Source organism: Cebus imitator, unplaced genomic scaffold, assembly GCF_001604975.1.
Source record: "Cebus imitator isolate Cc_AM_T3 unplaced genomic scaffold, Cebus_imitator-1.0 Scaffold817, whole genome shotgun sequence".
Taxonomy (NCBI): Eukaryota; Metazoa; Chordata; class Mammalia; order Primates; family Cebidae; genus Cebus; species Cebus imitator.
This window is the reverse complement of record NW_016108132.1, coordinates 118,815-141,270: the sequence shown is the minus strand read 5'-3', so window position 1 is coordinate 141,270 and position 22,456 is coordinate 118,815. Positions and strand designations below refer to the sequence as shown.

The following is a 22,456-nucleotide window of genomic DNA, read 5'->3' as shown; positions in this document are numbered from 1 at the left end:
CAGGACCAGGGTTGACAACCAAATTCTACCAGAGGTAAAGAGGAGCTGGTACCACTCCTTCTGAAACTATTCCAAACAACACAACAAGAGTGAATCCTCCCTAACTCATTTTGTGAGGCCAACATCATCCTGATACAAAAACCTGGCAGAGACACAACTAAAAAAGAAAATTTCACGCTGCTATCACTAAGGAACATCAATGCAAAAATCCTCAGTAAAATACTGGCAAACCAAATCCAACAGCACATCAAGAAGCTTATCCGTCATGATCAAGTCGGCTTCATCCCTGGGATGCAAGGCTGGTTCAACATACACAAATCAATAAACATAATCCATCACAAAAACAGAACCAAAGACAAAAACCACAATTATCTTAACAGATACAGAGAAGGCCTTTGACAAATTCAACAACGCTTAATGCTGATAACTCCCAATAAACTAGGTATTGATGCCCAGATATCTCAAAATATAAGAGCTATTTATGACAAACCCACAGCCAATATCATACTTAATGGGCAAAAACTTGTGCCTTTGAAAACCGGCACAAGACAAGGATACCCTCTCTTACCACTCCTATTCAGTATAGTGTGGGAAGTTCTAGCCAGGGCAATCAGGCAAGAGAAAGAAATAAAGGGTATTCAAATAGATAAAGAGGAAGTCAAATTATCTCTATTTGCAGATGACATGATTGCCTATTTAGAAAACTCCATCATCTCTGCCCAAAATCCCCTGAAGCTGACAAGCAACTTCAGCAAAGTCTCAGGATACAAAATCAATATGCAAAAAAAATCACAAGCATTCCTATACACCAATAACAGACAGAGTCACAGAATGAGTGAACTCCCATTCACAATTACTACAAAGAGAATTAAATACCTATGAATGCAACTTACAAAGGATATGAAGGGCCTCTTCAAGGAGAACTAAAAAACCACTGCTCATGGAAATAAAAGAGGACACAAACAAATGGAAAAACATTCCATATTCATGGATAGGAAGAAACAATATCATGAAAATGTCCATACTGCCCAAAGTAATCTATATATTGAATGCTATCCTCATCAAGCTACCACTGACTTTCTTCACAGAATTGGAAAAAAACACCTTAAACTTCATACAGAACCAAAAAAGAACCCGCATAGCCAGGACAATTCTTTAAAAAAAAAAAAAAAAAAAAAAGCTGGAGGCATCACACTACCTGGCTTCAAACTACAAGGCTACAGTAATCAAAACTTCATGGTACTGGTACCAAAACAGACATATAGACCAATGGAACAGAACAGAGGCCTCAGAAACAATGCCACGCACGTACAACCATCTGATCTTTGACAAACCTGAAAAAAACAAGCATGGAGAAAGGATTCCCTATTTAATAATGATGTTGGGATAACTGGCTAGCCAAATGCAGAAAGCTGAAACGGGATCCCTTCCTTACACCTTATACAAAAATTAACACCAGATGGATTAAAGGTTTAAAGTAAGACCTAAAACTATAAACAAACTAGAAAGAAAACCTAGGCAATACCATTCAGGACATAGGCATGGGCAAGGATTTCATGACTAAAACATCAAAAGCAATGGCAACAAAAGCCAAAATAGACCAATGGGATCTAATTAAACTAAAGAGCTTCTGCCCAGCAAAAGAAGCTATCTTTAAAGTGAACCGGCAACCAACAGAACAGGAAAAAAATTTTGCAATCTACCCATCTGACAAAGGGCTAATATCTAGAATCTATGAAGAACTTAAATTTATAGGAAAAAACAACCCCATCGAAAAGTGGATGAAGGATATAAAAAGACACTTTTCAAAAGAAGACATTTATGCGGTCAACAAACATATGAAAAAAAGCTCATCATCACTGGTCATTAGAGAAATGCAAATCAAAACCACACTGAGATACCATCTCACGCCAGTTAGAATGGCTATTATTTAAAAAATCAGGAGACAACAGAAGCTGGAGAGTATGTGGAGAAATAGAAAACGATTTTACACTGTTTGTGGGAGCGTAAATTAGTTCAACCATTGTAGAAGACAGTGTGGCAATTCCTCAAGGATCTAGAAATAGAAATACCACTTGACCCAGCAATACCATTACTGGGTATATACCCAAAGAATTATAAATCATTCTATTATAATGGCACATGCACACGTATATTTATTGTGGCACTGTTCAGAATAGCAAAGACTTGGAGCCAATCCAAACACCCATCAATGATAGACTGGATGAAGAAAATGTGGCACATATACACCATGGAATACTGTGTAGCCATAAAAAAAGGATGGATTCATGCCCTTTGCAGGGACATGGATGAAGCTGGAAACCATCATTCTCAGCAAAGTAACACAAGAACAGAAAATCAAACACCGCATGTTGTCACTCATAAGTGGGAGCTGAACAATGAGAACACATGGGCACAGGGAGGGGAACATCACACACCGGGGAACGCTGGGGAGTAGGGGAGATATGGTAGAAATAGCTTTAAGAGAAATACCTAATGTAGATGACAGGGTGATGGATGCAACCAACCACAATGGCACGTGTATACCTATGCAACAAACCTGCATGTTCTACACATGTAACCCAGAACTTAAAGTACAATTAAAGAAAACACACACACACACACACACACACACACACTGAACTTGAAAAATACCTGATCAAATATATATAGATAATTAATTATCCTGTTAATCAATTGGAACTATGAGATACCATCTTTCAAGTTTGTTTTTATCTTTTATTTTTATTGACATTTTTCTTTTGGTGTATATGTTTTAACATTTGACTTCTATAGTTTCACATAAAGTTTCAAATAACTTGAATAAAGAGCTTTAATGAAGAACTGAGAAAGTCAAAAAGTACTGTACAAAAAATTAAAATGAGAAATATTTAAAGAGGTGATAATATATTTTGCATAAATAACACATTTTTTACAAAAATTAGCTGGGCATGGTGGTATGTGCCTGTAATCCCAGCTACTCGGCAGCCTGAGGCAGAAGAATTGCTTGAACCAGGGAGTAGGAGGTTGCAGTCAGCCGAGATCATGCCACTGCACCCCAGCCTGGTGACAGAGCTAGACTTCATCTCAAAAAACAAAAAACAAAACAAACTTATTTTTGTATTTTATTAATAATTACTATGTCTTATAAAGAGATCTTCTAGGCAGGGCATGCTGGCTCACACCTGTAATCAAGCACTTTGGAAGGCTGAGGCAGGTGGATCATGAGGTCAGAAGATTGAGACCATCCAGGCCAACATAGTGAAACCTCACCCCCCGCAACTCTACTAAAAATAAACAAATTAGCTAGGCATGGTGGTGTGTGCCTGTAGTCCCAGCTACTTGGAAGGCTGAAGCAGGAGAATCACTTGAACCCAGGAGGCAGAGGTTGTAGTGAGCCAAAATCACGCCACTGCACTCCAGCCTGGCAACAGAGTGAGACTCTGTCAAAAAAAAAAAAAAAAAAAAGAGACCTTAGAGAGCTAAGGGTGCAGAGTAAAGATTCAATTTTATTAATTTCTTTTGAATAAATGATCAAAAAAACAAGAGTAATTAGAAACGTGAGCAGCAGAATTAAAGTTAGCCAAGATAATGAACAGATGTCATATGGTCTTGGTAATCACACTGCTCTATACTACATATTTTAAATGTAAAGTTCCTACCTTCTCTAAAACGTAGCAGCTACATTGGGTGTAGTAGCTCACACATGTAATCCCAGCACTTTGGGAGGCCAAGGCAAGTGGATCAACTCAGGTCAGGAGTTCAAGACCAGAATGACCACCATGGTGAAACCCTGTCTCTCTCCTAAATACACAAAATTAGGCAGGTATGGTGGTGCATGCCTATAACCCCAGCTATTCCGGAGGCTGAGGCAGGAAAACTGCTTGAACCCAAGAAGCAGAGGTTGCAACGACCTGAGATTGAGCCATTGCATTCCAGCTCCCCCCGCCAAAAATGTAGCAGCCGCATACTGATACCTTTTTTTTTTTCTGAGATACAGTCTTCCTCTGTCACCAGGCTGAAGTGCAATGGTGCGATATCAGCTCACTGCAACCTCCGCCTCCAGGGTTCAAGTGATTCTCCTGCCTCAGCCTCCAAGTAGCTGCGACTACAGGCATACGCCACCACGTCCAGCTAATTTCTGTATTTTTAGTAGAGACGAAGTTTCACCACATTGGCCAGGATGGTCTTGATCTCTTGACCTCATGATCCGCCTGCCTCAGCCTCCCTAAGTGCTGGGATGACAGGCATGAGCCACGGCACCCAGCCATAAACTGATATTCTTTAAGTGATGAGTATACTTGCTTTGAAAATACCATTAAAAGAGTTCTACTGTATTTGATAAAATAGTATGTCTTTTCTATTTCATGGCATGAAGACAGCATTAAATAAGCCCACATTACTATTAAAAATTGAAATCTCAGAAACATTTTCTCCATACTTACTAGGTCAAGCAATTCTAAAACAATGTTTTATAATTTAATAACCCATATTTATCCTTACTTCTACTAATTAAAGGCATACAGAACACCATAATTGTATTGTTTTAACTAGAAATAATGTTAGAGGTAAGATTTTAGAAAAATGTTCTATCCGAATGTTTTCCAATGTTTCAGTCAGTGAAACACAACTTTCTCGCTAACTAGCATATTTCTATCAATTTACAATTTAAATTTACTGTAGCAAAGATTGGCCATAGGGTTATTAATCCCATGTTCTTCTCCTGAGCGTAAAGAAAGTTAAACTTCCCAGCCTCCCAAGCAGTTAGGTTAGACCCTATAACTAGGTCTGAACAATGGAATGAAGGCAAAAGTGATCTTCCTCCACATCCAGGCCAGGCCCCAACAAAATCCTCAATTTGTACCAGGACAAGAAGAAAAGGACTCTAAAACGAAGCAATGACACAATGGATCCCCGAGTCACTTCTTGCAGGAGAACCACCCAAACAGCATCAGAGTGGGACAAAAGTGGATGCCTACAAGAGAGGCCTTAAGCTTCTGAGAATTTGGGTTTGCTTATTATAGCACTTTCCATTAAATGCCTGGACTAACACCTTTAATTTCTTTACTTTAAAAGAAAATGTTATAGCACTATAAATGGAAAACTAGTGTTTTTCTTATATATTTTCAAGTAAACATTTGCCTATTAAAATAAGAAATGCTTCATCTAAAATCATTTCATTGATAATGTAATAAGTGTCCCACTCTTTCAAAACTGTGAGAAAATTATTAATGAAGTGAAGACAGAAAAGGAACAAATCTTTTGGGAAGAAAAAAAGAGTTACATATTAAAATTAAAGTAGGCCGGGCATGGTGACTCATGCCTGTAATCCCAGCATTTCGGGAGGCCAAGGTGAGTGGATCCCCTAAGGTCAGGAGTTTGAGACCTGCCTGACCAACATGGTGAAACCTCGTCTCTACTAAAAATACAAAAATTAGCCAGGTGTGGTGATGGATGCTTGTAAATCCCAGAGACTTGGGAGGCTGAGTTAGGAGACTTTATTCAACCTGGAAGGCAGAGGTTGCAGTGAGCCGAGATGGTGACACTGCACTCCAGCCTGGGCGACAGAGTGAAACTCCGTCTCAAAAAAATAAAGTGGGCCTCAAATGTATCTTTAAAAAACAAGCGCACACACACACACACACACACACACACACACACACACACACACACACACTTAACAATGAACCAAAGGCATAATACATAAGAATTCTAACTCAACAACCAATCTTCCAATTCTGTCACTCACCTATTCCTACAATATTTAACACCTAAAGAACATGAAATGTGTACCTTTGCTCTATTTTTATTCTGCTTAACTAAAAGCTAAGCAGAGACCATCCTAATACATACAACGGTCCTTTGTAACCATGGATTCCACATCTGTGGATTCAACCAACCACAAATCGAAAACATTAAAAAACAAACAAACAAAAAAATCGATGCTTTCATCTGTGCTGAATATGTAAAAAGTCTTTTTTTCTTGTCATTATTCCCTAAGCAATACAAGATCACAACTATTTACACAGCATTTTCACTGTATTAGGTATTGTAAGTAATCTAGAGATGATTTAAAGTATACAGGAGGATGTGTGTAGGTTATATGCAAACACTATACCAATTTTTTATCAGGAACTTGAGCATCCGTGGATTTGGGTATTCACAGGAGATCCTGGAATCAATGTCCCATGGTTACCAACAGACAATTGTATATAACAAGTTATATAAAGCCACTCAAGGTATTTGTTGTGTGGTTACTAGATCAAACATTTTTGAGAGTACATAAATGAAAGATAAATTATGAAAGATAAATAAGCAAATTATGAAAGCTGCTACAAAGTTTCTATGATCGTCTCTTTTCCCCCCTCCACAAAAGAATCCTTGCAATGAGCAGGTATACTGCACATATAAATTAAACACAAAATCCCCTCCTAAAACTGTTTTACAGCCTTTATTTCTAAGACATCTTACTATTTTTTTTTATTTGTAATATGGGTTTTATCATTTTTACAAGGAAACAAAATATTCTAAGTACTAGTTCGGGTAAAAACTTATCAACTAACATGAGCTTTTCTCTGCAGCTGGGTTATCAACATCAGAGGATGAAATATTTGTAATAAAAACAAATGAACAGTATTCTGAAGAAGAAATGCTTTCTAGCCTGTTATTATATTTATTCTCAAAATACCTCTTATGCATTAAGTTACATAAAGAGGCCTTGTTATAGGGGCTATGATTTCTACCTTTTTCTACTCCCCAGTATTTTCAAAGGTTAAAAATAATTTACCTTATTTTAAAAACAAGCCAATAGAAATAACATACTTATCAGATTTCCTTTTGCATCCCTGAGAGGGGCACCACCTCCACCTTTTCCCCAAGGATTATATGTTCTCATTTCAGCTTCTAATTTAGCTTCATATTCTTCTTTTTCTTCACGTTCTTTCTTCCTTCTTTCTTCTCTTTCCCGAATCTTGACAACATAAAATATATTTAAAATAAATGCTGACAAGTATTTTGACACAAGAGGTTAGTAATACCAGATGTTATTTAAAAAACAAAACAAAACTGGGTTTTACTTTTTCTAAACGCACCCACACCCACACCCACACCCACACACATACACACGTTTTTTTTTTTTTTTTTCCAGTATGCTACCCTACAAAGGTTAAAACCACAAATACATGTAATACTCAATGTAAAAATACTTCAGACCAGGCGTGGTGGCTCATGCCTGTAGAGGCCGAGGTGGGCAGATCACTTAAGGCAAAGAGTTTGAGACCAGCCTGGCCAACATGGCGAAACCCTGTCTCTACTAAAAATACAAAAATTAGCTGGGTGTGGTGGCACACACCTGTAATCTCAGCTACTTGGGTGGCTGAGGCAGAAGAATCACCTGAACCCAGGAGGCGGAGGTTGTAGTGAGCCAAGATCGTGCCACAGCACTTCAGCTTGGGCAACAATAAGCAAAACGCTGTCTCTAAATAATATTAAAAATAAAAATACTTCAATGGCTGGAATACATAGCCCCTGTTCCTCTACATACCACCAAATGCCTTTCTAGCCACTAAGGCTACTTCAGACTCAACCAACGCATCTTCCCCTCCCCCAGTGTCTACCTGAGCCATTCTCTATCTAACTCTGACAGTTTCATGGGAACATCAGATCTCCCTAAGTTCCTTTTTCATCTATCCTTTCAAGGGGAATGCCCAGCCACAAAGTGTACCCTCAACCTTACCAGGCCTACTTTCCCTAGGTAAACTCTATTCCCAGAATTCAGAGGTTGGGGGATCAATGCCCTCTGGGGAATGCTACGCAACTTTAAACAGGAGCATACCTCATTTTATTGTGCTGCACTTTATCGTACTTTGCAGACACTGCATTGTTTACAAATTGAAAGTTTGTGGCAACCCTGCATTGAGGAAGTCTATCGGTACCATTTTTCCAACAGCATGGACTAACTTCATGTCTGTGTCACATTTTGGTAATTCTCACAATATTTCAAACTTTTTTTTTGTTTTTTGAGATGGAGTCTCACTCTGTCACCCAGGTTAGAGTACAGTGGCACGATCTCGGCTCATTGCAACCTCCATTTCCCAGGTTCAAGTGATTCTCCTGCCACAGCCTCCCAAGTAGCTGGAATTACAGGTGCGTGCCACCACACCTAGCTAACTTTTTGTATTTTAAGTAGAGACAGGGTTTCACGGTGTTAGCCAGGCTGGTCTCAATCTCCTGACCTGTGACCCTCCCACCTCGGCCTCCCAAAGTGCTAAGATTACAGGGATGAGCCACCATGCCTGGCCACTTTTTAATATCTGTTATAGTGATCTGCGATTGGTGATCTTTAGTGTTGCTATAATAATTGTTTTGGGGCACCATGAACCACACACACATAAAATGGCAAACTTAATGAATAAATGTTATATGTATCCTGACTATTCTACCAATCAGCCATTCCCATCTCTTTCCCTCTCCTTGGATCTCCCTTTTCCATATTTTTCAATATTGATAGAATATTGAAATAAGACCAATTAATAACCCAACAATGGCATGCAAGTGTCCAAGGGAATGAAACAGTCACATCTCTAATTTTAAATCAAAAGCTAGAAATGATTAAGCTTGTTGAATGCATAAATAGGCTGAAAGTTAGGCTTCTTTTGCTAAATAAACACTTTGTCAAGTTGTAAATACACAGGAAAAATTCTTGAAGGAAATTAAAAATGCTACTCCAGTAAACACATGAATGATAAGAAAGTGAAACAGCTTTATTGCTGTTATAGAGAAAGTTCTAGTGGTCAGATAGAAGATCAAACCAGCCCAGCATTCCCTTAAGCCAAAGGCTAATCCAAAGCAAGGCCCTAACTTTCTTCAATTCTATGAAGGCTGACAGAAGTGAGGAAGCTGCAGAAGTGAACCTGGAAGTTAGCAGAGGTTGGTTCATGAAGTTGAGGGAAAGCTGCCATCTCTATAACATAAAAGTACAACATGGGCCGAGCACCGTGACTAACGCCTGTAATCTCAATACTTTGGGAGGCTGAGGTAGGCAGATCACCTGAGTTCAGGAGTTCGAGACAGCCTGACCAACATGGTGAAACCCCGCCTATACTAAAAATACAAACAAACAAAAAAAACTAGCTGGGCATTGTGGTGGGCGCCTATAGTCCCAGCTGAGGCAAGAGAATCATTTGAATCAGGGAGGCAGAAGTTGCAGTGAGCCGAGATCACACCATTGCATTCCAGCCTAGGCTGGGTGACAGTGAGACTTTGTCTCAAAAAAAAAAAAAGTGCAACATGAGGCAAGAAGTGCTGATGGAGAAGCTACAGCAAGTTACCCATAAGATCCAGCTCAGACATTCAATAGAGACAAAACAGCCTTGTATTAAAAGACTTTAGCCAGGAAAGAGAAGTCAATGTCTGGCTTCAAGCCTCAAAGGCTTCAAGCTTCAAAGGACACGCTGACTGTCTCATTAGGACCTAATGTAGCTGGTGACTTTAAGTTAAAGCCAATGCTGATGTAACATTCTGAAAATCTTAGGACCCTTAAGAATGGTGCTAAATCTACTCTGCCTATGCTCTAGAAAGGAAACAACAAAGCCTGTTTTGCCACACAACTGTTTCAAAAATGGTTTACTGAGTATTTTAAGCCCACTATTGAGGCTTGCTACTAAACCAAAAAGAGATTCCTTTCAAAATATTACAAATATTACCACTCATTGACAATGCACCTAGTCAACCAAGAGCTCTGACAGAGATATACAAAATTAACATTGTTGTCATGCTTGCTAATACCACATCCATTTTGCAGCCCATAACTCATGGAGTAATTTTGAGACTGAATTCTTACCATTCAGTAAATATGTTTCAGACAGTAATTCCTCTGATGGATCTGGGAAAGGTAAACTGAAAGCCCTCCGGAGAGAATTTACCATTCCAGATGCCACCAAGAACATTTATGAGTCATAGGAGGAAGTCAAAATATCAACAGTATCATTATTTGAAAGAAGTGGACTCCAACCCTCATAGATGACTTTGAGGAATTCAAGACTTCAGTGGTAGAAGTAACCACAGATGTGGAAGAAATACCAAGAGAACTGGAATCCGAAGTGAGGCCAGAAGATTTGACCAAATTACTGCAATCTCATGATAAAATTTTAATGGATAAGGAGTTGCTTCTTACGAATGAGCAAAGAAAGTGGTTTCTTGAGATGGAGTCTACTCTTGGTGAAGATGTTATGAACATTGTTGAGATGACAACAAAGGATTTAGAAACATTACATAAACTAAGCATCTGCAGGGTTTTGAGAGGACTGACTCCAAACTTTGAAAGAAATTTTATTGTGGATAAAATTGTATAAAATAGCATCAAATCCTACAGGGAAATCTTTCATGAATGGAGGAGTTAACTGATGCAGCAAACTTCACTGTTGCTTTAAGAAATTGCCAGGAGAGAGATCCAAGATGGCCAATTACTAGCAGCTCGGGATTGTAGTGAAGGCGTGGAGAACGAGAGGATGCCACACTTTCAGATGGATTTTTTTTGCTCACGGATCAGGAGATTCCCAGCGGAGGAGCCCCACAGGTCGCTAGCGCAACTCTTGTGGCCCACGTAGCGGTTCCCGGCGCAGAGTGAACGGGACTGGTTCCCTTTTTGGTGAATGTTTGGAGCTCCGGGAAGGCAGAGTCACCCATTCAGCTGATTGAATGGGGGATCCTGGAGGGAAGCCAGATCGGAGATTGCCGGGTAGAAAAGCACCAGGAGTCTTGGCACTGCTGTTCTGGCCGGCACAGTGGGTTGCTCGGATTTTGGCGCTGGGAATCAACAAGCTGGACGTTGACTCAGAGACCTAATTTGAAAGTCGGTAATTACGATGACAGGTGGATAAATTTTAAATGACGGGAAGAAAACAGCGTAAAAAGGCTGAGAATACTCAAAATCAGAATGCTTCTCCCTCCACAAGGGATCACAGTTTCTCATCAACAAGGGAACAAGGCTTGATGGAGAATGAGTGCATTCCAATAACAGAATTAGGCTTCAGAAATTGGATAATAAGAAACTTCTGTGAGTTAAAGGAACATGTTCTAGCCCAATGTAAGGAAACTAAGAAACTTGAAAAAAGGTTTGACGAAATCCTAACGAGAATGGACAATTTAGAGAGGAATATAAGTGAATTAATGGAACTGAAGAATACAATAAGAGAACTTTGAGAAGTATGCACAGGTTTTAACAGTCGAATTGATCAAGCAGAAGAAAGGATATCAGAGGTCGAAGGCCAGCTTAATGAAATGAAACGAGAAGGCAAGATTAGAGAAGAAAAAGTAAAAAGGAATGAGCAAAGTGTACAGGAAATATGGGACTATGTGAAAAGACCTAATTTACGTTTGATAGGTGTACCTGAATGTCATGAAGAAAATGAATCCAAGCTGGAAAATATTTTTCAAGATATTATTCAGGAAAACTTTCCTAATCTAGTAAGGCAGGACAATACTCAACTCCAGGCAATACAGAGAACACCACAAAGATATTCCTCAAGAACAGCAACCCCAAGACACATAATCGTTAGATTCACCAGGGTTGAAATAAAGGAGAAAATACTAAGGGCAACTAGAGAGAAAGGTCAAGTTACCCATAAAGGGAAACCTATCAGACTCACAGCAGATCTCAGCAGAGACCCTATAAGCTAGAAGAGAGTGGGGATTAATATTCAATATCCTCAAAAAAAAAAAGAATTTTCAACCCAGAATCTCATATCCAGCCAAACTAAGTTTCATAAATGAAGGAAAAATAAAATTTTTTGCAAACAAGCAAGCTCTCAGAGATTTCATTACCACCAGACCTGCTTTACAAGAGCTTCTGAAAGAAGCACTACACACAGAAAGGAACAACCAGTATCAGTCATCCCAAAAACTTACCAAAAGATAAAGAGTATCTTTATAATGAAGAATCTATATCAACTGATGAGCAAAATAGCCAGCTAGCATTAAATGTTGATATTAAACTCACAAATGTCAATATTAATCCTAAATTTAAATGGATTAAACGCCCTAATCAAAGACACAGATACGCAAGTTGAATAAAAAGTCAAAACCCATAGGCATGCTATGTCCAGATCCATCTCATAAGCAAGGACACACACAGATTCTAAACAAAAGGTTGGAAGAACACTCACCAATCAAATAGAGAGAGAAAAAAAACAGGAGTTGTAACTTTCGTCTCTGACAAAATAGACTTCAATAGTAACAAAGACTAAAAGAAACAAAGAAGGACACTACATAATGGTAAAAGGATCAAAGTAACAACAGGACTCGATGATCATAAATATATACACCTAATATAGGAGCACCCAGATACATAAGACAAGCTCTTAATCACTTATAAAGAGACTTAGACTCCCACACAATAATAATGGGATACTTCAATATTAGACAGATCAACGAGACAGAAAATTAACAAGGATATCCAGGACTTGAACTCAGATCTGGAACAAGTAAACTTAATAAACATTTATAGAACTCTCCACTTGAAATACACAAAATACACACTCTTATCAGTACCACATCACACCTACTCACAGTTTTAAATGAAATATTGGTTGACTGCTTGTTTGTTATTTTCTTCCCTCATCATTTTTTATTTTTTATTTTTTTATTTTTTGTCCTGTTTCCATTATTAAGCATAAAAGAGGTTTTCAATACCCATTTTTAGACTGCATTCTACCCCGGCAATAAAGCAACACTTCCGTCTCTCTCCCTCTTCCTCTTCCTTCCTCTCCTTCAATTTTTTTTTATTATTATTCTTTTTTTCTTTCTTTCTCTCTTTCTTTAAAAAAAAAAAAAAAAAAAGAAGGTTGCTTCGGAATTTGGCACAAACCATGCCACTGTTTCCGTGGGCCTGAGGTACCTTGGTTTGCTGCCAGGAGTCACTGTGTTATTTTTTTGTTTTGTATACATAAGTGCATCTTTTGCCCAAATAGAATTCTGTTTCATCTCAGGCATAAACACCTTCAATTTTAAGAAGAGCTTTGTGTTCCCTTTGGCTCAGGATATCCCGCTTATGGCCTGCAAAAATAGCCTTGGACCACAGCCTTCCAGACATAGTTCCTTTTATAAGTCCTGTTCCCAACAGGCTCCAGTTATTTGCCCCCAAATTTCAGAAAAAGAAAAAAAAAAAGAAATTGCCATAGCCACCCAATCTTCAGCAACTACCACCCTGATTAGTCAGTAGCTATCAACATTGAGACAAGACTCTCCATCAGCAAAAAGATTACAACTTGCTAAATTTTTTTAGCAATAAAGTATTTTCAAATTATGTATCTTGCTTTTTTTAAAAATATATTTCACCTTAATAGATCACAGTATAAAGATAACTTCTACATGCACTGGGAAACCAAAAAATTCATGTGAATCATTTCATTGTGATATTTGCTTTATTGCAGTGGTCTAGAACCAAACCAGCAATATTTCTGAGGTATGCCTATAAAGCTGTATTAAGCACTAAAAACAAATGCATTCTTATCATCACTAAGTATAAGCACAGGGTTGTTCTGTAGAGAAATACAGATAGGCAACAAACAAATGTTTACATTTTGGAAAGTCACTTTTGAACTCATAATCATATGCATGATAAACTTAAGCAACATTTTGCTCCAGCACAGCCAAAGAAGTCATCACACACATCAAATAGACCCCTAGAGTTGAAAAAACTAGTTTTGTCTGTAGAGTTTTTAATATGCTCAATACAAAAACAGACTCTGAATTTAAAATTCAGTCTTATTTGTAGAATCCTAACATACAAAAAATTTAATTCTGTAATCTTAAAAATCTTTCTTTCAAGAAAGTCACTCATGTAAAAGTTGAACAAAAGTACTTTTAAAAGAAATCCAAGTGCAATTCTATAGAAAAGTACCTAAGTTAGAGTCCTAGGGCCCTCTCAGAAGGTAAGGGAATTCCTACAAAGAATCCCACACATTTGATAGTTACTATTAAATTCTCTTTAAATATTACAAACTACAAAAGAACCCATTATCCTCCTCTGTATACATGAACTACTTCCTGTATTCCCTATTTTGGTTTATAGCCTCATTATTCTCCTAGGAAACATCTTCAAAACCCTCTGTTATTTCTCATTCCCTATACCCAAGTCCTGCCAATGAAACCTGAGTATTGTCTCATAGATGAACCAGCATCCCCATCTGGTTCAGGGCCTCATCACCTCCTAACTGGACTACCTACTAAAAAATTTATCTGCCACATTTCTTCCCAATTGTACAAATCAACCAATTATCTTCCTAAAAAATATATCTGCTCAAAACAAATCCAATCCTTTCATTCTTTTCTTGGCTTAAAATTTCCTTCCTTTGGCTGTCCGTAACCAGATGAAACTGAAAACCCCTTATTAGCTAGTCCTTCACAATCTAACAGAACAATCTAATTCTCCAGCCCCTTCTTCCACACCAATTCCATTCTCTGTATACACCAGCAACTTCTAATGTATTCACTACACAACATGCAGCTCAAATATCAAGTAATGTGTGACGTTCTCCCAACTGCCCCAGGCAATTATTTTCCCTACCCTATGCTTCCAACAGCATTTTACTGTATCCACTTCAAAACTTAACATTTTGAATTATAATTAAACTGGGTTTTTCCCCCTTCCCTGCCAAACTCTGAGCTCTAAGGAACCACTGTGTTAACACTTAAGATGTTCAACAGTAAATAAGTAAATGAATCAATACCTGCTGCTGCAAAGCCTCTTGGTAAGACTGAAGTGACTGTTTGGAAGGTTTCAGTTTATCTTCAAAAATCAGTCCTGAATTTATCACTTGATCACTTGTAATTTTCAGTTCATTCTGTCCAACCGTATTCCTACATCAAATACACAATAAATAATTTAAATCCATCTATGAAAAAGCAGGAAGAAAATGCAACTGTTTCTTGAAATAGCATGGCATATAAATACATTTTAAAAATACAGAAGGATATTTCTCTATAAGCCAAAGAGAAATCCTTAAGTAAGTAACCCCTTTCTTAGCTCTCCTTTCTGCCTTTGCTTCGACAATTCTGGCAACTTTCAAATTTATCACTTCTATTTTTTGACCTACGAAATAGTTACACAGGAGTCAAAAAAGTCTGTGGTAACTAATTTAATAGTACACATATGACTTAGGCAGTTTCCTCAACATACAGAAATAACACAGTCAAAGTCACTCAAGTAACACAATAATAACTAATGATTCATTTTTAAAAGATTTACTAATAAAATTACTTCTTGGCCATCTCAAGAATAAAACAATGTAATTGCAGGAAAAAGTCTCAAAATTAAAATTTTTGAAAAACTCACAAGGAAACATAAGAAAAAATGTTAAACATTGTTATATAAATCACAAGCAATAAAGTACTATTTTTTTGTTTTGTTTTTTTGAGATAGGGTCCTACTTCATCACCCAGGCTAGAGTGCAGCGGCGCCATCATAGCTCGCTCAGCCTTCATCCTCTGGAACCATGCAGTCCTTCCACCTTAGCCTTTCAAGTAGCTGGGGCTATAGGTACACGTCACCACGCCTGGTTCACTTTTTTATTTTTAGTAGAGACAAGGTCTTTCTACATTGCCCAGGCTGGTCTTGAACTCCTAAGCTCAAGTGATCTTCCTGCCTGCGCCTCCCAAAGTGCTGGAATTACAGGCATGAGTCACTGCACCCAGCCAACATAACACGTGTTTAAGTACAGGAATACACGGACTTTGAAGACAATAAAACATTTTAGAAATCTAAATTATAAAAGGTGAATTGAAATATTGATTTCATAACTTTTTGTTTTGTTTTGAGATGTAGTTTCACTCTTGTCGCCCAGGCTGGAGTGCAATAGTGCGATCTTCACTCACCGGAACCTCCGCCTCCAGGGTTCAAGCAATTCTCCCATCTCAGCCTCCCAAGCAGCCTGGGACTACAGATGCCCACCAACACGCCCGGCTAATTTTTGTATTTTTAGTAGAGACAGAGTTTCACCACATTTGCCAGGCTGGTCTTGAGCTCCTGGTCTCAAGTCATTCGCCCACCTTGGCCTCCCAAAATGCTGGGATTACAAGCATGAGCCACCATGTCCGGTCTGATTTTATAATTTTAAAAAAGCTTTATCTTCTCCAAAAACATCACTGCTTTAAAAACTGAGTTTCATTGTGTACTTACCCTTTCTAACTTACTTACAATCTTTTATTAGGATAAACAAGTATGTTTGTATATATTGTCACATTGCATTATGAATGGGTAAAAGGGAAGGTAAGGTAAACCACATCAAATATTTCCTAACTGATCTTATACTTTTTCAGAGCAGGGGTGCTCTTTGTGTGTAAATGAATAAATAAGTTTGAGAGGGTCTATGTGAGTAAATTCATTCTCTCAAAATACACTGTTTATATAAGGTGGACAGGTTCTCTTAGTATCTATTTCACTCATGATCCCTCCTGTCTGTATCGCCCACATACTCACAGATCCAAATTCTTAGCCTTTATCTATCAACTCCTCCCTGGCTCCCACCCCAAAGGGGTTTAAGGATTTATATAGTCAAATCAGGATGGGAGAAAGGAAATGATAGGGGTATTAAGTACGGTCATCCCTTGGTATATCTGAGGGATTTTTTCCAGGACTCTCTGCCTATATCAAATTCAGAGTATACCCAAGTCCCAAAGTGAGTCCTATGGAACTTCCATATAGGAAAAGTAGGCCCTCCACATACATGAGTTTCACATCCCACAAATACTGTACTTTCTATTGCAGTTGATTGAAAAAAATCCACATGTAGGTGGACCCATACAGTTTAAACCAGTGTTATCAAGGGTCAACTGTATACAATTAAATGATTTTAGTAAATTTATAGAGTTGTGCAACCATCACCATAATCCTGTTTTAGAACATTTTTACAACCCAAACATATCCTTCATACCCATATGCAATCAATCCCAACTCAAACCCCAGCCCCCAGGCAATTATTAAGTAAGTAGCCTGCTTTCTGTCTTTACAGATTTGGACATTTTATATAAATGGAACCAATGTAGTATGTATAGATTCATTTAGCATAACCATTTATAAGGTTCATCCATATTGTATCAGTAGTTCATTACCTTTTATTGCTGAATAGTACTTTACTGAATGAATATGACACATATTGTTTATCCATTCACTCACTGATGGACACTTGAATTGTTTCCACTTTTTGACTATTATCAATAATGTAGCTATAAACATTCACCTCCAAGTCTTTGCATGTATACGTATTTTTATTTCTTTTGATTACATGCCTAGGAATGGAACTGCAGTATCATATATTCTTTTTAAGAAACTGCCACTTCCTGCAACTGCTTTTTATATATTGATTCTATAATCAGTAATTCTATGAAAACTTTCATATTAATTCTAATATTTTAATCATATATTCTTTTGCAAATAATATCAGTTTTCTCTCTTCCTTTCTAATCCTTGTACCTATCTTCCTTCCTTTCTTTCTCTTATTTTTTGGCCTTGATTAAATTATTAAGGCCTGTGAAAAGAAGCAGTGATAGAATCTCAAAAGGAATGTTTTAAATCTATCACCATTAAATGAAATACATGATGTAAGTTTTTCATGTTTATTATAGACTCCCTTCTAACCTATTACATTTTTAATCACTAGTGAATAAACTATTTTAATTTCTGTCTATTGGGATATCATATAGCTTTCTTCTTTATTCTGTTAACATGGTAGATTACAGTAATTGATTTTATTGATTTACAGTAATTGATTCTATCTAACACCAATTAGCTCCTGGCATTCAGACATCATCCTGAACACTTTACATATTTTAATCATTCAATTATCAAAAAAACCCTGTGAGTTAGTACCATTATTACCCCAATTAACAGACAAGGAATAGAAGAAATATACCTCAAGCTAATGAATGGTAAAACTAGGATTCAAACCAAGGCAATCAAGCTACAAAGTCCATGCTCTTAATTGATATACTCTACTACATTTAGTCATCCTATATTAGAGAGTAATTCCAATTCAAGATAAATAATCCTTCTCTATACTTTGAGGTTCAGTTTTAGGATTGAGTCTGTGCTAATAAGTATAACTAGCTTGTAATTTTCCATTTCATACTGACCTTATCAGGTTTAAGTAACAAGATTATGACAGTCTTGTAATAGTGACTGGAAAATATTCCTTCGTTTCACACTCTGCATTAGTTTGTATAAGACTGGATTGGCTGGGCATGGTGGCTCACACCTGTAATCCCAGCACTTTGGGAGGCCAAGGCAAGTGGATCACCTGAGGTCAGGAGTTCAAGACCAGCCCGGCCAACATGGTGAAACCCCATCTCTACTAAAAATAAAAAAAATTAGCCAGGTGTGGTGGCACGTGCCTGTAGTCCCAGCTACTCAGGAGGCTGAGGCAGGGGAATTGCTTGAACCCGGGAGGCGGAGGTTGCAAAGAGCAGAGATCGTGCCATCACACTCCAGCATGGCGACAGAGCAAGAGACTCTGTCTAAAAAAAAAAACAGCAATGACAACAAAATATGAACAGCAACAACAACAAACCACAGGGAAGAGAAGAATCTAATTTCCATAGTTGCCACACTCTGTTTCTTAAATGCTCAGTTTTCCAAAAAAAAATTATGGTACTTGAACGGGGGGCTATACATAGGGAGGAAAAAAGAAGTCAACAGTAACATTCACAGAGGAATTACATGCCTTGTATTTAATCAACAAAGATTTTTATTCAGTTGTTAGAAATACGTTGAAAGAACTAAAAAAAGTATGTCTAAATAATTAAAGTGGCCGGGCACAAGGGGTCATGCCTGTAATCCCAGCACTCTGAGAGGCCAAGGTACGCTGATCACCTGAGATCAGGAGTTGGAGATCAGCCTAACATGGCAAAACCCTTTCTCTACTTAAAATAAAAAATTAGCCAGGCGTGGTGACACATGTCTATAATCCCAGCTACTCAGGAGGCTGAAGCAGGAGAATTGCTTGAACCTGGGAGGTAGAGGCTGCAGTGAACCGAGATCGGGATACTGCACTCCAGCCTGGGCAATAAGAGCAAAACTCCATCTCAAAAAAAGAAAAAGAAAAAGAAAAAAGAATTAAATTGTGAGAACAATGTTTACCAAATAAAATTAACAACAAAGCAAATGAAATTACTTTTAAACAAAACAAAAGTCATAGAGTGAAAAAATATAACTGAAAAGAAAAGGGAGTCAACAGTACATTTGAGCAGACAGAAGAAACTATCAGTGAACTTGACGACAGGTCAACTGACATTACCTAGTACAGAACAGAAAAAAACTAAAGAAAAATGAACAGAGCTTCAGAGATCCTGTGGGACATCATCAAGTGTACCAATCGAAGTCTCAGAAAGAGAAGAAACAAAAATGGACACAAAGAATACTGGAAAAAATAACGGGCAAAAATTTTGCAAATTTGATGAAAAATATTAATCTACAGATCCAATAAGCTCATCAAACTCCACGTAAGAAAAAGTCAGAGAGATCCACACCTATATAGCCAAACTGCTTAAAGATAAAGACAAAGAAAATCCTGAAAGCAAGAGAATAACCATTTGTCACATATAAGGAATCCTCAGTAAGATTAACAGCTTATCAGAAACCATGAAGGTTTACAAATGTCATACTGTGTTGAAAGATAAGGAATGCCAACCAATACAATTCCATATCATCAAAATCATCCTTCAAAAATGAAAGCTAAATTAAGACATTATTAAACAAAATTCAGAGAAGAAATCACTGAGACCTGCTCTGTAAGAACACTGAAGGGAGCCCTTCAGAAAGAAAGAACACTTGACAGCAGCTGAAGCAAGCACAAACATATAAAGAACACCAGTAAAGATAATTACATTGGCAAATATAAAAGATATTACAAATGTAAAGACGTTTGTAACTTTATTCTTCTCTATTTGATTTAAAAGACAACTATGGCTGGGCACAGTGGCTCACATCTATAATCCTAGCACTTTGGGAGGCCAAGGTAGTTTGAGGTCAGGAGTTCATGACCAGCATGGGATACATAGAGAGATGCCTGTCTCTACAAAAAATTTTAAAAATAAAAAATTAGCTGGGCATAGTGGGAGTAGTAGCTACTTGGGAGTCTGAGGTGGGAGGATCCCTTGAGCTCAGGAGTCTGAGGCTATGATAATGCCACTGCACTCCAGCCTGGACGATAGAACAAGTTGTTATCTCCAAAATGAAACCAAAAAAGTTTTTTTTTTTTTTAATTAGCTGGACATCATCGGTGTGCATCTATAGTCCCAACCACTCAGGAGGCTAAGGAGGGAAGACTGAGTTCAGGAGTTCAAGCCTGCAGTGAGCTATGATCACGCCACTGCACTCCAGCCTGTGCAACAGAGTGAGACCCTGCCTCAAAAAATAAATTAATAACGGCTCGGCTCAGTGGCTAAAGCCTGAGCTTTAAAGTAATCAGAGCCCTCTGGGAGGCCAAGGTAGGCAGATCACGAGGTCAGGAATTCGAGACCAGCCTGACCAACATGGTGAAACCCAGTCTCTACTAAAAACTACAAAAATTAGCTGGGCGTGGTGGTGCAAGCCTGTAGTCCCAGCTACTCAGGAGGCTGGTGCAAGAGAATCACTTGAACCTGGGAGGCAGAGGCTGCAGTGAGTCAAAATCAAGCCACTGTACTCCAGCCTGGGCAACAGAGCAAGACTTCATCTAAAGAAAATTAATTAATAAAAGACAACTGCCTAAGGCAATAATTATAAAACTGTGTTGGGACTTAAATGTATAAAAGTGTAAATTATATGACAACAATAGCATCAAACAGAGGAAAAGGAATGACATTATATTAGAGAAAAAGTTTGTGTAATTGAAATTAAGTTGCTATTAATCTAAACTCATTTTAAATTATTAATTTTAATCTGTAGGGAAACTACAAAAAAATTCAAAATTATGCAGAAAGCAACAAAGAAATCAAAATTGAATGCTATTAAATATTTAACACGAAAGAAGCTAAGAGCCTGGCCATGATGGCTTATGCCTGTAATCCCAGCACTTTGGGAGGCTGAGGCAGGTGGATCACTTGAGCCAGAAGTTTGAGACCAGCCTGGGAAACATGGCAAAACGCATCTCTACAAACAATACAAATATCAGCCAGGCATGGTGGCATGTGCCTGTAGTTCCAGCTCCTTGGGTGGTTAGAGTGGAAGGAGTGCTTGAGACCAGACGTTCAAAGCTGCAGTGAGCTGTGATCACACCACTGCACTCCAGCCTGGGCAACAGAATGAGACCCTGTCTCCGCCTCCCACCCCCCAAAAAAAGAAGGTGGTAATAAGGGAGGATTAGAGAAATAAAAAGACATAAGGCATATAGAAAAAAATTGCAAAATGGCAAGCATAAAAACCAGGAAGTAACTGCATTCTGTCTATAGAGAGACGTCCTTTAGATTCAAAGATACAAATAATTTGAGGGTAAATATGAAAAATCATACACCATGCAAACAGTACTAAAAGAGAACCAGAACAGCAACATGTATATTGAACTAAAAATACTTTATGACAAAAACTGTTAGAGACAGAGAAGAATCTCTGCTACTAATAAAAGGGTCAAATCCTCAATAAGACACAATTATAAATATATGCATATAATGAGAGACCTAAGAGACGAAACAAAACTGACAGAATTGAATAGAAAAATAGACAACTCAAGAATAATAGTTGGAGTCCAGGTACGGTATCTCATGCCTGTATTCCTAGTACTTTGGGAGGCTGAGGGGAGAGGATTGCTTGAGGCTAGGAGTTCAAGATCACCCTGGGCAACACAGGGAGACCCTGTTTCTACAAAAAATAAATTAGGTGCAGTAGCACACGGCTGTAGTCCTAGCTGCTCGGGAGGCTGGGGTAGGAGGACTGTTTAAGTCCAGGAGGTTGAAGCTACAGCAAACTATGGTCTCACAACTGTACTCCAGCTTGGGTGACAGAGCAAGGCTGTGTATATACACACACACACACACACACACACACACACACACACACACACACAGCTGGAGATTTCAATAGTTCACTTCTAATAATAGAACAATTACACAGAAGATCAACAAAGAAATGACACTATAAACCAACCAGATCTAAAAAACATTTATAAAAAAATACACTCACCAACAGGACAATATACATTCTTCTCAAGTACATGTGGAACATTCTCCAGGACAGACCATGTTAGGTCATAAAATAAGCCTCAATAAATTAAAAAGGACTGACTGAAATCATACAAAGTTTGTTCTCCAACTGCAATGTAATTATATTTGACATGAATAACAGAAGGAAACTCGGGGAATTCACAATTATGTGGAAATTAAACAACAAATTTGAAAATAACCAATAGGTTGACAAAGAAATTTTTTTAAATATTTTGAGAGGAATGAAAATGAAAAGACAACATACCAAAACTTAAAGCATATATAG

At 37.9% G+C, this 22,456-nt stretch overlaps 1 protein-coding gene across 14 annotated transcripts in view; it reads right to left on the bottom strand.

The window, feature by feature from the left end:
• CSPP1 (centrosome and spindle pole associated protein 1) overlaps positions 1 to 22,456 on the bottom strand; it is a 159,115-nt gene that overhangs the window by 61,249 nt on the left and 75,410 nt on the right. For all 14 annotated transcript variants that reach the window (XM_037735460.1, XM_017520217.2, XM_037735459.1 and 11 more), the window contains 2 exons: positions 14,730 to 14,859; positions 6,823 to 6,970 (listed from right to left, as the gene is read on the bottom strand). In XM_037735460.1, coding sequence (XP_037591388.1) covers positions 6,823 to 6,970; positions 14,730 to 14,859 — 278 coding nt within the window. The remainder of the gene's footprint in view (positions 1 to 6,822; positions 6,971 to 14,729; positions 14,860 to 22,456) is intronic.